At 45.0% G+C, this 18,054-nt stretch overlaps 1 protein-coding gene across 1 annotated transcript in view; it reads left to right on the top strand.

The window, feature by feature from the left end:
- Positions 1-18,054, top strand: part of LOC143296634 (ATP-dependent RNA helicase DHX58-like) — a 44,947-nt gene that overhangs the window by 15,433 nt on the left and 11,460 nt on the right. Inside the window, exons 8-15 of the mRNA XM_076608667.1 lie at positions 1,123-1,217; positions 2,061-2,309; positions 4,939-5,101; positions 9,176-9,384; positions 10,918-11,028; positions 11,997-12,141; positions 12,589-12,834; positions 16,053-16,220. Coding sequence (XP_076464782.1) covers positions 1,123-1,217; positions 2,061-2,309; positions 4,939-5,101; positions 9,176-9,384; positions 10,918-11,028; positions 11,997-12,141; positions 12,589-12,834; positions 16,053-16,220 — 1,386 coding nt within the window. The remainder of the gene's footprint in view (positions 1-1,122; positions 1,218-2,060; positions 2,310-4,938; positions 5,102-9,175; positions 9,385-10,917; positions 11,029-11,996; positions 12,142-12,588; positions 12,835-16,052; positions 16,221-18,054) is intronic.

Raw genomic sequence — 18,054 nt, 5'->3', positions numbered from 1 at the left:
CGGGCAAACAAGCTCCCTGACAATGATATGCCTGTCTTTGTCTGCCCCAACTGTCAGCGGACATTTCGTGCGCAGATTGGACTATTCAGCCATCTGCGCACTCACAGATAGATTCATGAGCATCCTTCCCCCCACCCCACCACCACCCTCCCCCCATCCCCCATCCCCCATCTCGATGACAACGATGGTCATCATCGATCTCGATGGACACACCACCACCACTAGTTACAATACTTGAGTTATTGGCTAAGTACAAAAGTGGCAAAATATGTGTATCAGCAGTGACTGTTGGTCTCGGCGAGTGTGAGTGACGTGGGATAATTGGTCCCTGTGTGGCGTCAGTGTGTGGATAGCATCATTAACATCTTGAGAACCAGCCTGATGCCTGTTCCTCTTTGTCAGAGTCTGCAGCTGGTGGGAATGTCCTCTGCATGCTCCCAACACATCCAGAGTGTTGTGTTGTTATTTATTGGACACATTTTCTCATCCAGAGTGTTGTGTTGTTATTTATTTGACACAGTTTCTCATCCAGAGTGTTGTGTTGTTATTTATTTGACACATTTTCTCATCCAGAGTGTTGTGTTGTTATTTATTTGACACATTTTCTCATCCAGAGTGCTGTGTTGTTATTTATTTGACACATTTTCTCATCCAGAGTGTTGTGTTGTTATTTATTTGACACATTTTCCCATCCAGAGTGTTGTGTTGTTATTTATTGGACACATTTTCTCATCCGGAGTGTTGTGTTGTTATTTATTGGACACATTTTCTCAAACACTCACGTTGTTATGTTCTGGAGTGATTTAATTATATGCAGTTGTGTTCAGAAAAGTGGATAAATTTCATACGAATTTGGTATTTTGATTTTTTCATGTCATTGCAGCCAGAAATCAGATGTTTCTTATTCATAATTGACATGAAAAGTATCTTTTATTTCACTTCTTGAAGAAGACTCTCTGGATTGAAAATTCTTCATTCCATTCATCTGTTTTTACCTTTTATTCTTTCAGTCTCACTTTCGAAACAAATGTTCAAAAGTCTGTTGTTCATGACAGTCGGGTTGTCCCGATATTTTTGGTGTCAGATCTGTGAAAGTAGTGTGCGCTGTGGCTTTTGTTTCAGACATGAAGGCTCGTAAGGTGGTCTTCATGGCAAGGACTGTTCCTCTGGTTTCTCAGCAGTTCAAGATTTTTGAGAAGTATTTGCCCAACTTCAAGGTAAGAACAGGTTGAGTGTGGGAAAGAGATTTCAAGATTCAAGATTCAAGATGGTTTATTCATGTATAGGCCTAGGCCCCTTATGAAGGGGAATGTGAACATTATTTTACAAGCAATACATCACGACACTGTGAGCATCGATAAACACAGTCAAACAAAAATATACCAGTATTACAGTTCAATGTGTAGAACAATAAAAGAAAAAACAAACAAATGAGTACAAACAGCGTTTTCACGAAGTAGCCATTTCTCTGAATTTGAAAGCTTTGTATAAAAATAGTGAAAATTTGCAATATGTATGGGAAAGAGAGAGAGAGAGAGAGAGAGAGAGAGAGAGAGAAATGTGAACAGGGAAAAAACTTTACCAGCCCTCCTGTATTTGATGGAAATATACTTTAAAAATGTACAGTAGAAGAAAGAAAGGAAGAAAAAAGTATTTGCAGTTGCAAAAGAAATGTGTAGTTTTGTTTTGTTTGTGATGCTGAAAACAACATTGCACTCAACTTCAAAATATTTCTCTCTGTTGCCGAATCCCCCCCCCCCCCCCGCACCCCTCCCCCCCAAAAAAAACCCCTAACAAACCCACCAAACTTTTCAAGTAATAATAATAATAATGATGATAATAATTAGTATTTATGTAGCGCTAAATGTTGTGCCGAGACAAATCAAAGCGCTTTCGCACCAGTACAGTCACACGCATGCTTAACTCTTAGACTGAGAACAAGGAAGAGGCAGGGGAGGTGTGCAGAGGAGGGGAGGCAGGGGATTATTATTATTATTGTTATTGTTGTTGTTATTATGATCCAACTTACCACCGTCTCCCTCTTTCTTTTTGCCCTGCAGTGTGGCATCGTCCATGGAGAGACGGCCGACCGCGAGGTTCTGCATCTGATGCTGGATGACTTTGACATTCTGGTGATGACGCCCAAAATCCTGGAGAACCACCTGGCCCAGAAGAAGATCCTGTCGCTGTCGGTGTTCTCCCTCATCATCTTTGACGAGTGTCACCACACGCGCAAGGACGAGCCCTACAATGCCGTCATGAAACACTACCTACAGTTCAAGAAGGACGGGGAGAGGGATCTGCCGCAGGTGTGTGTGCGTGTGTGTGTGTGTGTGTGTGTGTGTGTGTGTGTGTGTGGGTGTGTGTGTGTGGGAGTGTGTGTGGGTGTGTGGGTGTTTGCATGTGTGTGTTTGGGTGTTTTGTGTGTGTGTGTGTGTTTGCCTGCATCAGTGCATGTGTGTGTGTATAAAATTGTGTGTGTGTGTGTGTGTGTGCGCACACACCTGTGCATGTGTCTGTCTGTGTTGAGTGTCAGTGTCTGTGTGAGTGTGTGTCTGTGTATCTGTGAATGTGTGTGTGTGTGTGTGTATTAATGATAATAATAATAGTAGATAGTACTTATATGACGCAGACTCCCCAAGTAATGGGCTCTAAGTGCCTTACATGAAACAACACATATACAATAGTGCATGATAACATACCTCTGCACATGAAAAAACAACACTTGTATATCTGTCTATCTATCTATCTATCTATCTCTCTCTCTCTCTCTCTCTCTCTATATATATATATATATATATATGATAGTCAGTCGTGTCCGACAATGACCATCAGAACAGCAGAGGAGGCAACTGCTGTTCCGACTATTTGGGCTAGAATTTGATTATAGTGGAGAGTGTCTTGCCCAAGTTACATCCCCACTCGCTTGGCCAAGAGGGTTTTAGGACAGTCGGCGTTGGGATGGTTCCCAAAGGCCAACTAGCCCACAGGGCTGCAGCACTAAGAGCCAGTGCAATTTTGCCTCCTAGTTTGAGAGTCATAGTCCTTCACAAAAGACTAAGCTGTAAATGATTTCCCATTGACTGGAGAAACCATTGATAATACAGCTCTCACTTTGCTGTTGGCCCAAATGTAAACTTATGTCAATCTGTGATATAAGCCGAGTGCTGGGCTGAGTGTATCTATACACCATGACAAAACTACAAATGGCAGGTATGAACAATCACACACACACACACACACACACACACACACTACAAAAATACCCTACACATGCACACACGCGCACACACACGCTTGCACACACACACATGCTTGTGCACACACAAACATGCACCCACAGACACAAACACACACACTACTTGATGATTTCAGCAGAGGGTAAAGTGGGGTGGGTAGGAAGAGGAATGCAGACAACTTGCTGTGCTTCATCACACCCAAAGGCCTGTTTGAATCGATGCGTTTTCAAGTTGTTTTTTTTTTCTTCTTCTTCTTCTTCTGTGTTCGTGGGCTGCAACTCTCACGTTCACTCGCATGTACACGAGTAGGCTTTTACGTGCATGACCGTTTTTACCCCGCCATGTAGGCAGCCATACTCCGCTTTCGGGGGTGTGCATGCTGGGTATGTTCTTGTTTCCATAACCCACCGAACGCTGACATGGATTACAGGATCTTTAACGTGCGTATCTGATCTTCTGCATGCATTTACACATGAAGGGGGTTCAGGTACTAGCAGGCCTGCACATATGTTGACCTGGGAGATCGTAAAAATCTCCACCCTTTACCCACCAGGCGACATCACCGTGATTCGAACCTGGGACCCTCAGATTGAAAGTCCAACGCTTTAACCACTCGACTATTGCGCCCGTCCAAGTTTGTTTTGAAAGTGGACAGCGTTGGTAAGTGACGGAGGTCCTGAGGAAGAGAATTCCAGACAGAAGGTGCTTGATACTGACAGGCGGTTTGACCAAATGTGCCTTTAAGAGGTTTGGGGGAACCGAAGGAGCTTTTCAGCAGAAGACCTACGGGAATTGGAAGAGGTGTAAACAAGGACAGAAGATAAAAAGGGAGAGATCCTTCAAAGTGGTTATAAGCCAATGTGGCAATTTTTGACTCACTTGTGTAAACAAAGTGAGTCTATGTTTTAACCCGGTGTTCGGTTGTCTGTGTGTGTGTGTGTGTGTGTGTGTGTGTGTGTCTGTGTGTCCGTGGTAAACTTTAACATTGACATTTTCTCTGCAAATACTTTGTCAGTTGACACCAAATTTGGCATAAAAATAGGAAAAATTCAGTTCTTTCCAGTCATCTTGTTTAAAACAATATTGCACCTCTGGGATGGGCACAAAAAAAAAAAAAAAAAAAAAAAAAAATTAGCCTAATTATATGGAAACTGCTTTTACTGTTACATTTATTTTTTTTGTATTGTCTAAACTTGGCACTTTGATGTGATATTCTGACCCAACAACAAGAGCAGTCATTATTATCATTTTTTGTTCAAACAGGAACTTCTTTTGCTAAGCATGGAAGTTTTAATTATTTTGCAAACGTTTTGATGCAGAGAGTATTAAAGGGAAATTACTTTGTAATTAATGCTAGGGGACTTAATTTGCTTTAAGCTGATCTTTCTCATCTTAAACATTACATTTTGAAATTATACTCAATACATAAAAAGCTTGGATTTTTTTTTTAAAGTGTATCACAAGTGAGTCTTGAAGGCCTTGCCTCTCTTGTTTGTATCGAATTCTGTACTGGATGGATAACCAATGAAGTTGACATACAAGTAGGGTAGAGTGCTCCTTTTTTGACTTTCTAAAAATGGTTATTGCCGCATTGTTCAAAATCATCTGATTGCAGACAGTCAAGATGTGGTCTGAAATGTGACTTAGTGCAGACTTAGAACCCCTTAGTATGGCTGTGTGTGTTGCTTGTGATGCACAGATCGTGGGGCTGACGGCCTCCATTGGGGTGGAGAAGGCCTCCAACTTGGAGAGCGCCACGAGCAGCATCATCAACATCATGGCCAACCTCAACGTCAGCTCCATCACCAAGGTCAAGGACAATCTGGACGAGCTGAACATGACTGTTCCCAGGCCAGATGAGTGTAAGTTGCCTGAAGAGTAAGTTGCCAGGAGAGTAAGGTGCTGAGAGGAGTAAGTTGCCGGGAAAGTAAGCTGCTGGGGGAATGATTGCTGTGAGAGTAAGTTGCTGGGAGAGTACCTGGAGAGTAAGTTGCCAGGAGAGTAAGTTGCTGGGAGAGTACCTGGAGAGTAAGTTGCCAGGAGAGTAAGTTGCTGGGAGAGTACCTGGAGAGTAAATTGCCAGGAGAGTAAGTTGCTGGGAGAGTACCTGGAGAGTAAGTTGCCAGGAGAGTAAGTTGCTGGGAGAGTACCTGGAGAGTATATTGCCAGGAGAGTAAATTGCTGCGAGAGTAAGTTGCTGGGAGAGTACCTGGAGAGTAAATTGCCAGGAGAGTAAGTTGCTGGGAGAGTACCTGGAGAGTATATTGCCAGGAGAGTAAGTTGCTGGGAGAGTACCTGGAGAGTAAATTGCCAGGAGAGTAAGTTGCTGGGAGAGTACCTGGAGAGTAAGTTGCCAGGAGAGTAAATTGCTGCGAGAGTAAGTTGCTGGGAGAGTACCTGGAGAGTAAGTTGCCAGGAGAGTAAGTTGCTGGGAGAGTACCTGGAGAGTAAGTTGCCAGGAGAGTAAGTTGCTGGGAGAGTACCTGGAGAGTAAGTTGCCAGGAGAGTAAGTTGCTGGAAGAGTACCTGGAGAGTAAGTTGCCAGGAGAGTAAGTTGCTGGAAGAGTACCTGGAGAGAAAATTGCCAGGAGAGTAAGTTGCTGGGAGAGTACCTGGAGAGTAAATTGCCAGGAGAGGAAGTTGCTGGGAGAGTACCTGGAGAGTAAATTGCCAGGAGAGTAAGTTGCCAGGAGAATAAGTTGCTGGGAGAGTACCAGGAGAGTAAATTGCCAGGAGAGTAAGTTGCCAGGAGAGTAAGTTGCCAGTGAATACGTTTACAGGAGAGTGAGTTGCCAGGAGAGTAAGTTGCCAGGAGAATAAGTTGCCAGGAGTAAGTTTGTGGGAGAGTAAGTTACTGGGAGAATAAGTTGCCTGGAGAGTAAGTTGCTGGGAGAGTACCTGGAGAGTAAATTGCCAGGAGAGTAAGTTGCCAGGGAATACGTTGCCAGGAGAATAAGTTGCCGGGAGAGTACCTGGAGAGTAAATTGCCAGGAGAGTAAGTTGCCAGGGAATAAGTTGCCAGGAGTAAGTTTGTGGGAGAGTAAGTTTCTGGGAGAATAAGTTGCCTGGAGAGTAAGTTGTTGGGAGAATTATACAATCCAGCTCCGGATAATGGACAACCCTTTTTTTTCTTCTTTTCCCTGAACTCTGAGAAGAGTGATTGGGGTGCAGCTCAGAAGAAGTGTTCACCAGATTCCTCCACTTCCAGCATCGTGTGTCAAATCCTGGGTCTCTGCAAATGGTTTTCGTATCACATTCTGCAGTATTGTCAGTCCATGATTTTGTCTGTAACAATCATCCCACTTTTTAGTCAGAGGCTAAAACAAGAAGATTGCTTGACTGTGTGTGTATACATATGAATGTTTAGACACATGCATGTGTGTGTAAATGTTTGTGTATGTTTGTCACTGTGTGTGTGTGTTTGTATGCACATATGTATGCGTGTGTGTGGAGGGGAGTGGGTGTGTATGTATGTTTGAATGTATGCTTACATAGATATTCATATAGAGATATAGGTATGTAAATAGATATTGATACACAGATATACTGATATAGATGTATAGATATAGATATACTGATATGCATTGTGCTTATGTATGTGTGCATTCTGAGTTCACTTGGCACAGTTTGTGTATATGTGATTCTGATGTAACTTGTTACATACAAAACCATGTGTTTTTGCTAAAGCACCGAGAGCAGTTTTCTGGACAGTGTGCCATGTGTAAGCCATCCATTATCAGTGTCATTGGTGTGCCATGTGTAAGCCATCCGTTATCAGTGTCATTGGTATGCCATGTGTAAGCCATCAGTTATAAGTGTCATTGGTGTGCCATGTGTAAGCCATCAGTTATCAGTGTCATTGGTGTGCCATGTGTAGGCCATCCGTTATCAGAGTCACTGGTGTGCCATGTGTAAGCCATAAGTTATCAGTGTCATTGGTGTGCCATGTGTAAGCCATAAGTTATCAGTGTCATTGGTGTGCCATGTGTAAGCCATCAGTTATCAGTGTCATTGGTGTGCCATGTGTAAGCCATCCGTTATCAGTGTCACTGGTGTGCCATGTGTAAGCCATAAGTTATCAGTGTCATTGGTGTGCCATGTGTAAGCCATCAGTTATCAGTGTCATTGGTGTGCCATGTGTAAGCCATCAGTTATCAGTGTCATTGGTGTGCCATGTGTAAGCCATAAGTTATCAGTGTCATTGGTGTGCCATGTGTAAGCCATCCGTTATCAGTGTCACTGGTGTGCCATGTGTAGGCCATCCGTTATCAGTGTCATTGGTGTGCCATGTGTAGGCCATCCATTATCAGTGTCATTGGTGTGCCATGTGTAAGCCATCAGTTATCAGTGTCATTGGTGTGCCATGTGTAAGCCATCAGTTATCAGTGTCATTGGTGTGCCATGTGTAAGCCATCCGTTATCAGTGTCATTGGTGTGCCATGTGTAGGCCATCTGTTATCAGTGTCATTGGTGTGCCATGTGTAAGCCATCCGTTATCAGTGTCATTGGTGTGCCATGTGTAGGCCATCCGTTATCAGTGTCACTGGTGTGCCATGTGTAAGCCATAAGTTATCAGTGTCATTGGTGTGCCATGTGTAAGCCATAAGTTATCAGTGTCATTGGTGTGCCATGTGTAAGCCATCAGTTATCAGTGTCATTGGTGTGCCATGTGTAAGCCATCCGTTATCAGTGTCACTGGTGTGCCATGTGTAAGCCATAAGTTATCAGTGTCATTGGTGTGCCATGTGTAAGCCATCAGTTATCAGTGTCATTGGTGTGCCATGTGTAAGCCATCCGTTATCAGTGTCATTGGTGTGCCATGTGTAGGCCATCTGTTATCAGTGTCATTGGTGTGCCATGTGTAAGCCATCAGTTATCAGTGTCATTGGTGTGCCATGTGTAGGCCATCCATTATCAGTGTCATTGGTGTGCCATGTGTAGGCCATCCATTATCAGTGTCATTGGTGTGCCATGTGTAGGCCATCCATTATCAGTGTCATTGGTGTGCCATGTGTAAGCCATCAGTTATCAGTGTCATTGGTGTGCCATGTGTAAGCCATCCGTTATCAGTGTCATTGGTATGCCATGCTTGAGCCATCAGTTATCAGTGTCATTGGTGTGCCATGTGTAAGCCATCAGTTATCAGTGTCATTGGTGTGCCATGTGAAAGCCATCAGTTATAAGTGTCATTGGTGTGCCATGTGTAAGCCATCAGTTATCAGTGTCATTGGTGTGCCATGTGAAAGCCATCAGTTATCAGTGTCATTGGTGTGCCATGTGTAGGCCATCAGTTATCAGTGTCATTGGTATGCCATGTGTAAGCCATCTGTTATCAGTGTCATTGGTGTGCCATGTGTAAGCCATCAGTTATCAGTTTCATTGGTATGCCATGTGTAAGCCATCTGTTATAAGTGTCATTGGTGTGCCATGTGTAAGCCATCAGTTATCAGTGTCATTGGTATGCCATGTGTAAGCCATCCGTTATAAGTGTCGTTGGTGTGCCATGTGTAGGCCATCAGTTATCAGTGTCATTGGTGTGCCATGTGTAAGCCATCCGTTATCAGTGTCATTGGTGTGCCATGTGTAAGCCATCAGTTATCAGTGTCATTGGTGTGCCATGTGTAAGCCATCAGTTATAAGTGTCGTTGGTGTGCCATGTGTAAGCCATCTGTTATCAGTGTCATTGGTGTGCCATGTGTAAGCCATCTGTTATCAGTGTCATTGGTGTGCCATGTGTAAGCCATCAGTTATCAGTGTCATTGGTGTGCCATGTGTAAGCCATCCGTTATCAGTGTCATTGGTATGCCATGTGTGAACCATCCATTGTCAGTGTCATTGGTGTGCCATGCGTAAGCCATCCGTTATCAGTGTCATTGGTGTGCCATGTGTAAGCCATCCGTTGTCAGTATCATGGAAGCTGTGACCGGTGTTGACAGGCCTGGTGGAGCTGACCTCTCGTGCCGATGACGAGGTGAACCGCGCCATCCGTTGCAACATGGTCAGGGTGGAACACCTGTTGGATGACCAGGTACCTGTCCCAAACCTGGACCCTGAGTACGGCGGCGTCAGTGCCTTGCTGGGGAAGCGGCCAGCGGAGCGGAACAGTCAGAAATATGGGCAGTGGGCTGTCAAAGTCTGTGATCAGGTAAGGGCCTTTCTCTCTTCTTTCTGTTTTGTTTTGGCTTTTGATATAAATTTGAAAAACAAAAACAAAAACCACCCTGTTATTTTTGTGTACTTAGAAAAGAAAAAGAGTGTCTATATTTATTCATTTTCTTAGTTTACCATCTGTTGTCAGGTAAAGTTTTTAAATTTTTTTTCCTTTCTTTTATTTACATTTCCTGTGATTTTTTGTTTATTTTGAATTATGAATACAACCTTGTTTTTAGAAAATAAAAGTAAGTATATTTTTTTATATTCTATTTTGTTGTGTATTTTATTGTGACAGGAATTGGGCGCAATAGCCGAGTTGTTAAAGCGTTGGACTTTCAATCTGAGGGTCCCGGGTTCAAATCTCGGTAGCAGCACCTGATGGGTAAAGGGTGGAGAGATTTCCTATCTCCAAGGTCAGCATATGTGCAGACCTGCTTGGGCCTAAACCCCCTTCATGTGTGTACTCAAGCAGAAGATCAAGTACTCACGTTAAATGATCCTGTTATCCATGACAGTGTTTGGTGGGTAATGGAAAAAAAAACATATCCAGCATGCACACCCCTGAAAACAGAGTATGGCTGCCTACAGGGCTGGGTAAAAAATGGTGATACACGTAAAAGCCCACTCGTGAACATACGAGTGAACATCGGAGTTGCAGCCCACGACTGAAGAAGAAGAAGAAGAATTGTGACAGTTTCACTTTCAGTTTCAGTTTCTCAGTGAGGTATCACTGCGTTCAGACAAATCCATATGCACTACACCACATCTGCTAGGCAAATGTCTGACAGCAGCATAACCCAAAGTGCTTGTCAGGCCTCCGCTGCTTGCTTATATATATATTTTCGTACTTATCAGAGTGGATTTCTTTTTACATAATTTTGACAGGAGACAACACACTCGTTGCCATGGGTTCTTTTTCAGTGTGCCAAGTGTTATGCTGCACACAGGACCTTGGTTGTTCACCTCATCCGAAAGATTAGACGCTCAGTTTGATTTTCCAGTCAAACGTGGGAGAAAGGGCGAGAGTCGGATTTGAACCCGCGCCCTCACAGACTCTCTGTATTGGCAGCTGAGGGTCTTAACCATTCTGCCACCTCCCTTCTTGTGACAGGATGATGGAATGTGTTTCGTGATGTGACGGGCGCCATAGCCGAATGGTTAAAGCGTTGGACTTTCGATCTGAGGGTCCCGGGTTCGAATCATGGTGACGGCGCCTGGTGGGTAAAGGGTGGAGATTTTTACAATCTCCCAGGTCAACATATGTGCAGACCTGCCAGTGCCTGAACCCCCTTCGTGTGTATATGCAAGCAGAAGATCAAATACACATGTTAAAGATCCTGTAATCCATGTCAGCGTTTGGTGGGTTATGGAAACAAGAACATACCCAGCATGCACACCCCCGAAAGCGGAGTATGGCTGCCTACATGGCTGGGTAAAAACAGTCATACACGTACATATGAGTGAACATGGGAGTTGAAGCCCACGAACACAGAAGAAGAAGTTTTGTGATGTCATGGGCGTGCAGGCCAGGAAAGTCCACATCCCAGACCAGCCTGACCGTCACCTGTCAGCGGAGATGATCGAGAGACGTCGCCTCTTCTCGCAGCGTGTGCAACTTCTGGCCGAGACCTTGATTGTAAGCTGTTGTTGTTCGTTGTTCTTGTTTTATATTCCGTGTGTGGCTGTTACTGTTGTTGTTCTGTTTTTGTTGTTGTTGTGTGTGTTGAAATGGGCTATGTGTTTTGAAAGACTGTGTTTTGAACGAACGAGCTGTCGCTGTATGTGTCGAATTGAGCTGTCACTGTGTATGTTCAGGCACTGTGTACTGAAATGAGCTTGTCACTGTGTGTATTGAAATGAGCTGTCTCTTGTGTGTGGTGAAATGCTGTGTGTTGAACAAATGTTCTGTCGCTGTGTGTATTGAAATGAGCTGTCACTGTGTGTGTTGAAATGCAGTGTGTTAAAACAAACCAGCTGTCACACCGTGTGTATTGAAATGAGCTGTCATGTATGTGTTGAAATGCTGCATTCGTTGATTGAAATGAGCTGTCAGTGTGTGTTTGTGTTGAGACACTGTGTGTTGAGCAAACAAGCTGTCACTGTGTATGTTGAAAACACTGTGCTTTGAACAAACGAGCTGTCACTGTGTGTGTGTTGAAACGCAGTGTGTTGAACAAACGAGCTGCTGTCAGTGTGTGTTTGTGTTGAAACGCAGTGTGTTGAACAAACGAGCTGTCATCGTGTGTGTGTTGAAACGCAGTGTGTTGAACAAACGAGCTGTCATCGTGTGTGTGTTGAAACGCAGTGTGTTGAACAGACGAGCTGTCACTGTGTGTGTGTTGAAAGGCAGTGTGTTGAACAGACGAGCTGTCACTGTGTGTGTGTTGAAACGCAGTGTGTTGAACAGACGAGCTGTCACTGTGTGTGTGTTGAAACGCAGTGTGTTGAACAGACGAGCTGTCACTGTGTGTGTGTTGAAACACTGTGTTGAACAAACGAGCTGTCATTGTGTGTGTAGAAACACTGCGTTGAACGAACAAGCTTTCACTGTGTGTGTTCAAACACAGTGCGTTGAAAAGAGTGGCGTGTCATCCCTGTGTGCAGGCCTACAATGAAGCCCTGGACGTGCACGAGCTGACGCGTCCTGTGGACGTGCTGCACCACCTGAAGAGGAAACTGGACCCTCGACACACTGCCGACTCCCCGCCCCCCACCAAAATGGAAATGGTTCTGCTCAATCTGTTTGAAGGTGGGGACTGGGGGAGGGGGGGGGGGGGGGGCACAGGGGAGGGTGGGTGGTCGGGGTTGGGGGCTGTCTGTATCTGGGTCATTGTGAGCAGAGGCGCCAGCTGTTACGATTTTGCTGTGGTAGTTTGTTACGCTCGATTGCAGTTTGTTCTGATGTTACGCCAGTGTGAAAATTGTTCCGACGAGTTCATTTTTTACTACACAAATCCTCTCTTCTCATAATGTTACCCAGAGCTCTAGACTTATCAATCATGAGGCCAGGGCAGCAAAACAAATCTGATGAAAAAGATGAACTTTCCGCTATTTAAAACACATGCATACGGGTGCACTCGTATGCAAGCACCCATGCCCTCTTATTGTGTATACACATGAACAACGTATAAAACAGATATGAGCGGTGGGATCAGTAATAAAACTAATACTGATCTGACTTTGGCTGCACGTGCAGGTTTGCAGAAGACGCTGAGGAGGGCGGCCACAGCCCTGAACCCCAACCTGGGCAGGCTGTTGGGGGTGATTGAGGAGAGGATGGAGGGGCAGTGGGACAGCTCCCGGGTGATGGTGTTTGTGCGCACCCGGGCCACCTGCCAGGCCCTGTGCAGCTGGATGAACGAGGACGACAGCGTCGGCCCGCAGCTCAGGAACTTCAAGGCGTCCCCCTTCACCGGCACTGCTGCCCACCAGGAGCACGGAGGTGGGGGGGAGGTGTCTGTCTGTCTTTCTCTCTCTTTCTGACTCCATTGCTCTCTCTCTCTCTCTCTGGGACCTGTATCCATCTGTGTCTCTCTTGCCTGTTCTCTCCTGCTGCCCACCAGGAGCGTGGACTTGGGGGGAAAGGAGTCTGTCTGTCTGTGTCTCATGTCTCTCTTTCTCACTCCATTGCTCTCTCTCAGGCCTCTGTATCCCTCAAAGGAGTGTCTGTCTGTTTCATGTCTTTCTCTCTTTCTCACTCCATTGCTCTCTCTCTCTCTCTCTCAGACCTCTGTATCCCTCAAAGGAGTGTCTGTCTGTCTCATGTCTTTCTCTCTTTCTCACTCCATTGCTCTCTCTCTCTCTGTGTCTCTGTCTCTCTCAGACCTCTGTATCCCTCAAAGGAGTGTCTGTCTGTCATGTCTTTCTCTCTTTCTCACTCCATTGCTCTCTCTCTCTCTGTGTCTCTGTCTCTCTCAGACCTCTGTATCCCTCAAAGGAGTGTCTGTCTGTCTCATGTCTTTCTCTCTTTCTCACTCCATTGCTCTCTCTCTCTCTGTGTCTCTGTCTCTCTCAGACCTCTGTATCCCTCAAAGGAGTGTCTGTCTGTCTCATGTCTTTCTCTCTTTCTCACTCCATAGCTCTCCCAAAGCTTTTTGCAGCCATAGGGGCGCTAGATACATGCATACAAGGGCTTGGCACAGAGAGGCAGGGCCCAATCCTCTCCTTTTGCTGCATTAACTCTCTCCGGTCGAAGGAATGCATGAGCATTCCTACATAAAATGTATTCGGTTTCAGACGACGGAATGGAATAGCATTTTCAAGAAATAAAAATCCATCACGCGCTGTACACGTGATTTTGTGATTAGCCAAGCAGAGTGTGCTATTCTGGGTCACTCCACAATCGAATGGTATGATTGGTCAGCCTGCCATGTGTGGCCCGTCTCGCACACATGCTAACAAAGTCACTGACCGGTCGTCTGCTCGCGTGCCAGCCTGTTAGCAAAGCGGGCTCTTCTCAAAATGTTGTGAAGCGAACAAGGCAGCGACGGCAACGTTTTAGGGTTGCCGAAGTACTTGAAATGCTACAAACTGAAGGGTCGGACATTGAAGAGGTGGATGATGATGAAGAAGAAAGCGAATTTAATGCAGAAAGCAAGCATGGGCATGGTGATTCGGGGTGAAAAATTGGCAGTATTTTCTACATATGGCAAAACTGTAAAAATAAGATGAGAAATTTGATTTTTTTTTATATGTAATAGCTCAACACGTAATAAACCAGTTCTGAAAGTTTCATTTTCTTACTCTGTATTTTGTATTTTTTGTAATTTTTTTCCAAACCCTTACAAATGGGCCATCTGTGGGGAAAAGCAAGGGAGAAAACTTGTCGTCCCGAGTGAGTTAACCTTCCACAACTGAAGTCAGGTACCCATTCACACCTTGGTGGTGTGAGAAAAATCAGAATAAAATTCCTTTCCCAAGGACAAAACCCATGCTGAAACAGGGCCTCACACTCTGATCTGTAGATCAGTAGTCAATCGTTTAACTCTTTCCATACGAACGGCGAAAGAGACGACGTTAACAGCGTTTCACCCCAATTACCATCATCAAAATATTGCAAGCGGAAGGCTCTTATACTGAAGAGGTGAATGTTGACAAAGAATACCACAATTCTGACGACGGAAGCTAAAGGTTGGGTCATTCAGACACCCACTGGACATCCGAGGGGTCTGTGTAGAGGAGAAGAGAGGACTGGCCGTACTGAGTGAGTTAACTGATTTAGCCACAGTGCCTCGTCTTACACCCCTTTTGCTCAAGGTTTGTCCAAAAGAAAGAGCCCCAAAAGAGGATTGTAAATAGAGTGACCTGTCTTGAAATTGAAATGCTGGCAGTATTTACAGAATGTTCACTCAAGATCCTCAGAAACAATGGCAGTTGCTATTATTTCACAGCACACACACACACACACACACACACATACACACTCACATGCATACACACACACACACACATACATACACACACACATACATACACACACACATGCATACACACACACACACACACATACACACACACATGCATACACACATACACACACATGCATACACACACACACACACACACACACATACACACACACTCACACACACATGCACACACACACATACACACACACATGCATGCACACATACACACACACACATACACACACACATGCACACACACCCACACACACATGCACACACACATGCACACACACCCACACACACACATGCATACACACACATACACACACACACACACACACACTCTACTACTCTCATCCATTCAAACACGGACACACCCAACAACTCCACAAAACGAATGGTAAGCGCCTGAAGGCAGCTGCCAGTCGCCTTGATGCAGGTGAGCAGATGACTCTGTTTGAAAAGCATTTAGAGTTTGGTCTCTTGCTGAAGATAGTGCTATATAGGTATCAGTGTTAATACTATGACTCTTTGTTTGAAAAGCATATAGAGTTTGGTCTCTTGCTGAAGACAGTGCTATATAGGTATCAATGTTCATACTATGACTCTTTGTTTGAAAAGCATTTAGAGTTTGGTCTCTTGCTGAAGATAGTGCTATATAGGTATCAATGTTAATACTGACTCTTTGTTTGAAAAGCATCTAGAGTTTGGTCTCTTACTGTAGATAGTGATATACTATGAGCTGAAGATAGTGCTATATAGGTATCAGTATTATACTATGACTCTTGTTTGGAAAGCGTTTAACCCCCGAAAGCGTAGTATGGCTGCCTACATGGCGGAGTAAAAAGGGTCAAACACGTAAAAGCCCACTTGTGTATATACAAGTGAACGTGGTAGTTGCAGCCCACGAACAAAGAAGAAGAAGAAAAGCATTTAGAGTTTGGTCTCTTACTGAAGATAGTGCTATATAGGTGTCAGTAATAATACTGTGACTCATTATTCGAAAAGCTTTTAGAGTTTGGTCCCTTGCTGAAGACAGTGTTATTTACTAATTTAGGTATCAATACTACTTCAACTACTACAGAGCATTTAGATTGTGGTCTCTCACTGAAGATAGTGTTATTTAGGTATCAGTACTACAACTACTACAAAGCATTCAGAGTTTGGGTCTCCCACTAAAGATAGTGTTATTTAGGTATCAGTACTACTACTTCTACTTCTAAAAATATCTGACGGAGGCTGTGTGTGACAGGTATGACGCAGCATGTGCAGGAAGGTGTGATAGAGAAGTTCCGTGATGGGGACGTGAAGCTGCTGGTGTGCACCACAGTGGGTCAGGAGGGGATGGACATCCCTGACTGCAACCTGGTCATCAGATATAACCAAGTGGGCAACGAAGTGGCCACTGTCCAGACACGAGGTGAGCACGCCAACTATGACACGGACAGGTAAGAGCTAGGCGTGTAGCTACGACACTGACAGACAGAGGCAAGCGCTGGACATGTAGTTATGACTGACAGACAGAGGCAAGAGCTAGACATGCAGCTACGACACTGACAGAGGCAAGAGCTAGACATGTAGCTATGACACTGACAGAGGCAAGAGCTAGGCGTGTAGCTACGACACTGACAGACAGAGGCAAGCGCTGGACATGTAGTTATGACTGACAGACAGAGGCAAGAGCTAGACATGCAGCTACGACACTGACAGAGGCAAGAGCTAGACATGTAGCTATGACACTGACAGAGGCAAGAGCTAGGCATGTAGCTATGACACTGACAGAGGCAAGAGCTAGGCATGTAGCTACGACACTGACAGAGGCAAGAGCTAGACATGTAGCTATGACTGACAGAGGCAAGAGCTAGACATGTAGCTATGACTGACAGAGGCAAGAGCTAGGCATGTAGCTATGACTGACAGACAGAAGCAAGAGCTAGGCATGTAGCTATGACACTGACAGAGGCAAGAGCTAGACATGTAGCTATGACTGACAGAGGCAAGAGCTAGGCATGTAGCTATGACTGACAGACAGAGGCAAGAGCTAGGCATGTAGCTACGACACTGACAGAGGCAAGAGCTAGACATGTAGCTATGACACTGACAGAGGCAAGAGCTAGGCATGTAGCTATGACACTGACAGAGGCAAGAGCTAGGCATGTAGCTACGACACTGACAGAGGCAAGAGCTAGACATGTAGCTATGACTGACAGAGGCAAGAGCTAGGCATGTAGCTATGACTGACAGACAGAAGCAAGAGCTGGGCATGTAGCTACGACACTGACAGAGGCAAGAGCTAGACATGTAGCTATGACTGACAGAGGCAAGAGCTAGGCATGTAGCTATGACTGACAGACAGAGGCAAGAGCTAGGCATGTAGCTACGACACTGACAGAGGCAAGAGCTAGACATGTAGCTATGACTGACAGAGGCAAGAGCTAGGCATGTAGCTATGACTGACAGACAGAGGGAAGAGCTAGGCATGTAGCTATGACACTGACAGAGGCAAGAGCTAGGTATGTAGCTACAACACTTACAGAGGCAAGAGCTAGGTATGTAGCTATGACTGACAGACAGAGGCAAGAGCTAGACATGTAGCTACAACACTTAAAGAGGCAAGAGCTAGGCATGTAGCTATGACACTTAAAGAGGCAAGAGCTAGGCATGTAGCTACAACACTTAAAGAGGCAAGAGCTAGGCATGTAGCTACGACACTTAAAGAGGCAAGAGCTAGGCATGTAGCTACGACACTGACAGAGGCAAGAGCTAGGCATGTAGCTATGACACTGACAGAGGCAAGAGCTAGGCATGTAGCTATGACTGACAGAGGCAAGAGCTAGGCATGTAGCTATGACACTGATAGAGGCAAGAGCTAGACATGTAGCTACCACACTGACAGAGGCAAGAGCTAGGCATGTAGCTATGACTGACAGACAGAGGCAAGAGCTAGGCATGTAGCTATGACACTGACAGAGGCAAGAGCTAGGTATGTAGCTACAACACTTACAGAGGCAAGAGCTAGGTATGTAGCTATGACTGACAGACAGAGGCAAGAGCTAGACATTTAGCTACGACACTTAAAGAGGCAAGAGCTAGGCATGTAGCTGTGACACTTAAAGAGGCAAGAGCTAGGCATGTAGCTGTGACACTTAAAGAGGCAAGAGCTAGGCATGTAGCTATGACACTTAAAGAGGCAAGAGCTAGGCATGTAGCTACAACACTGACAGAGGCAAGAGCTAGGCATGTAGCTACGACAC

The sequence above is a fragment of the Babylonia areolata genome, chromosome 2 (genome assembly GCF_041734735.1).
Source record: "Babylonia areolata isolate BAREFJ2019XMU chromosome 2, ASM4173473v1, whole genome shotgun sequence".
In the NCBI taxonomy this organism is placed as follows: domain Eukaryota; kingdom Metazoa; phylum Mollusca; class Gastropoda; order Neogastropoda; family Buccinidae; genus Babylonia; species Babylonia areolata.
This window is presented reverse-complemented; position numbering and strand designations above follow the sequence as displayed.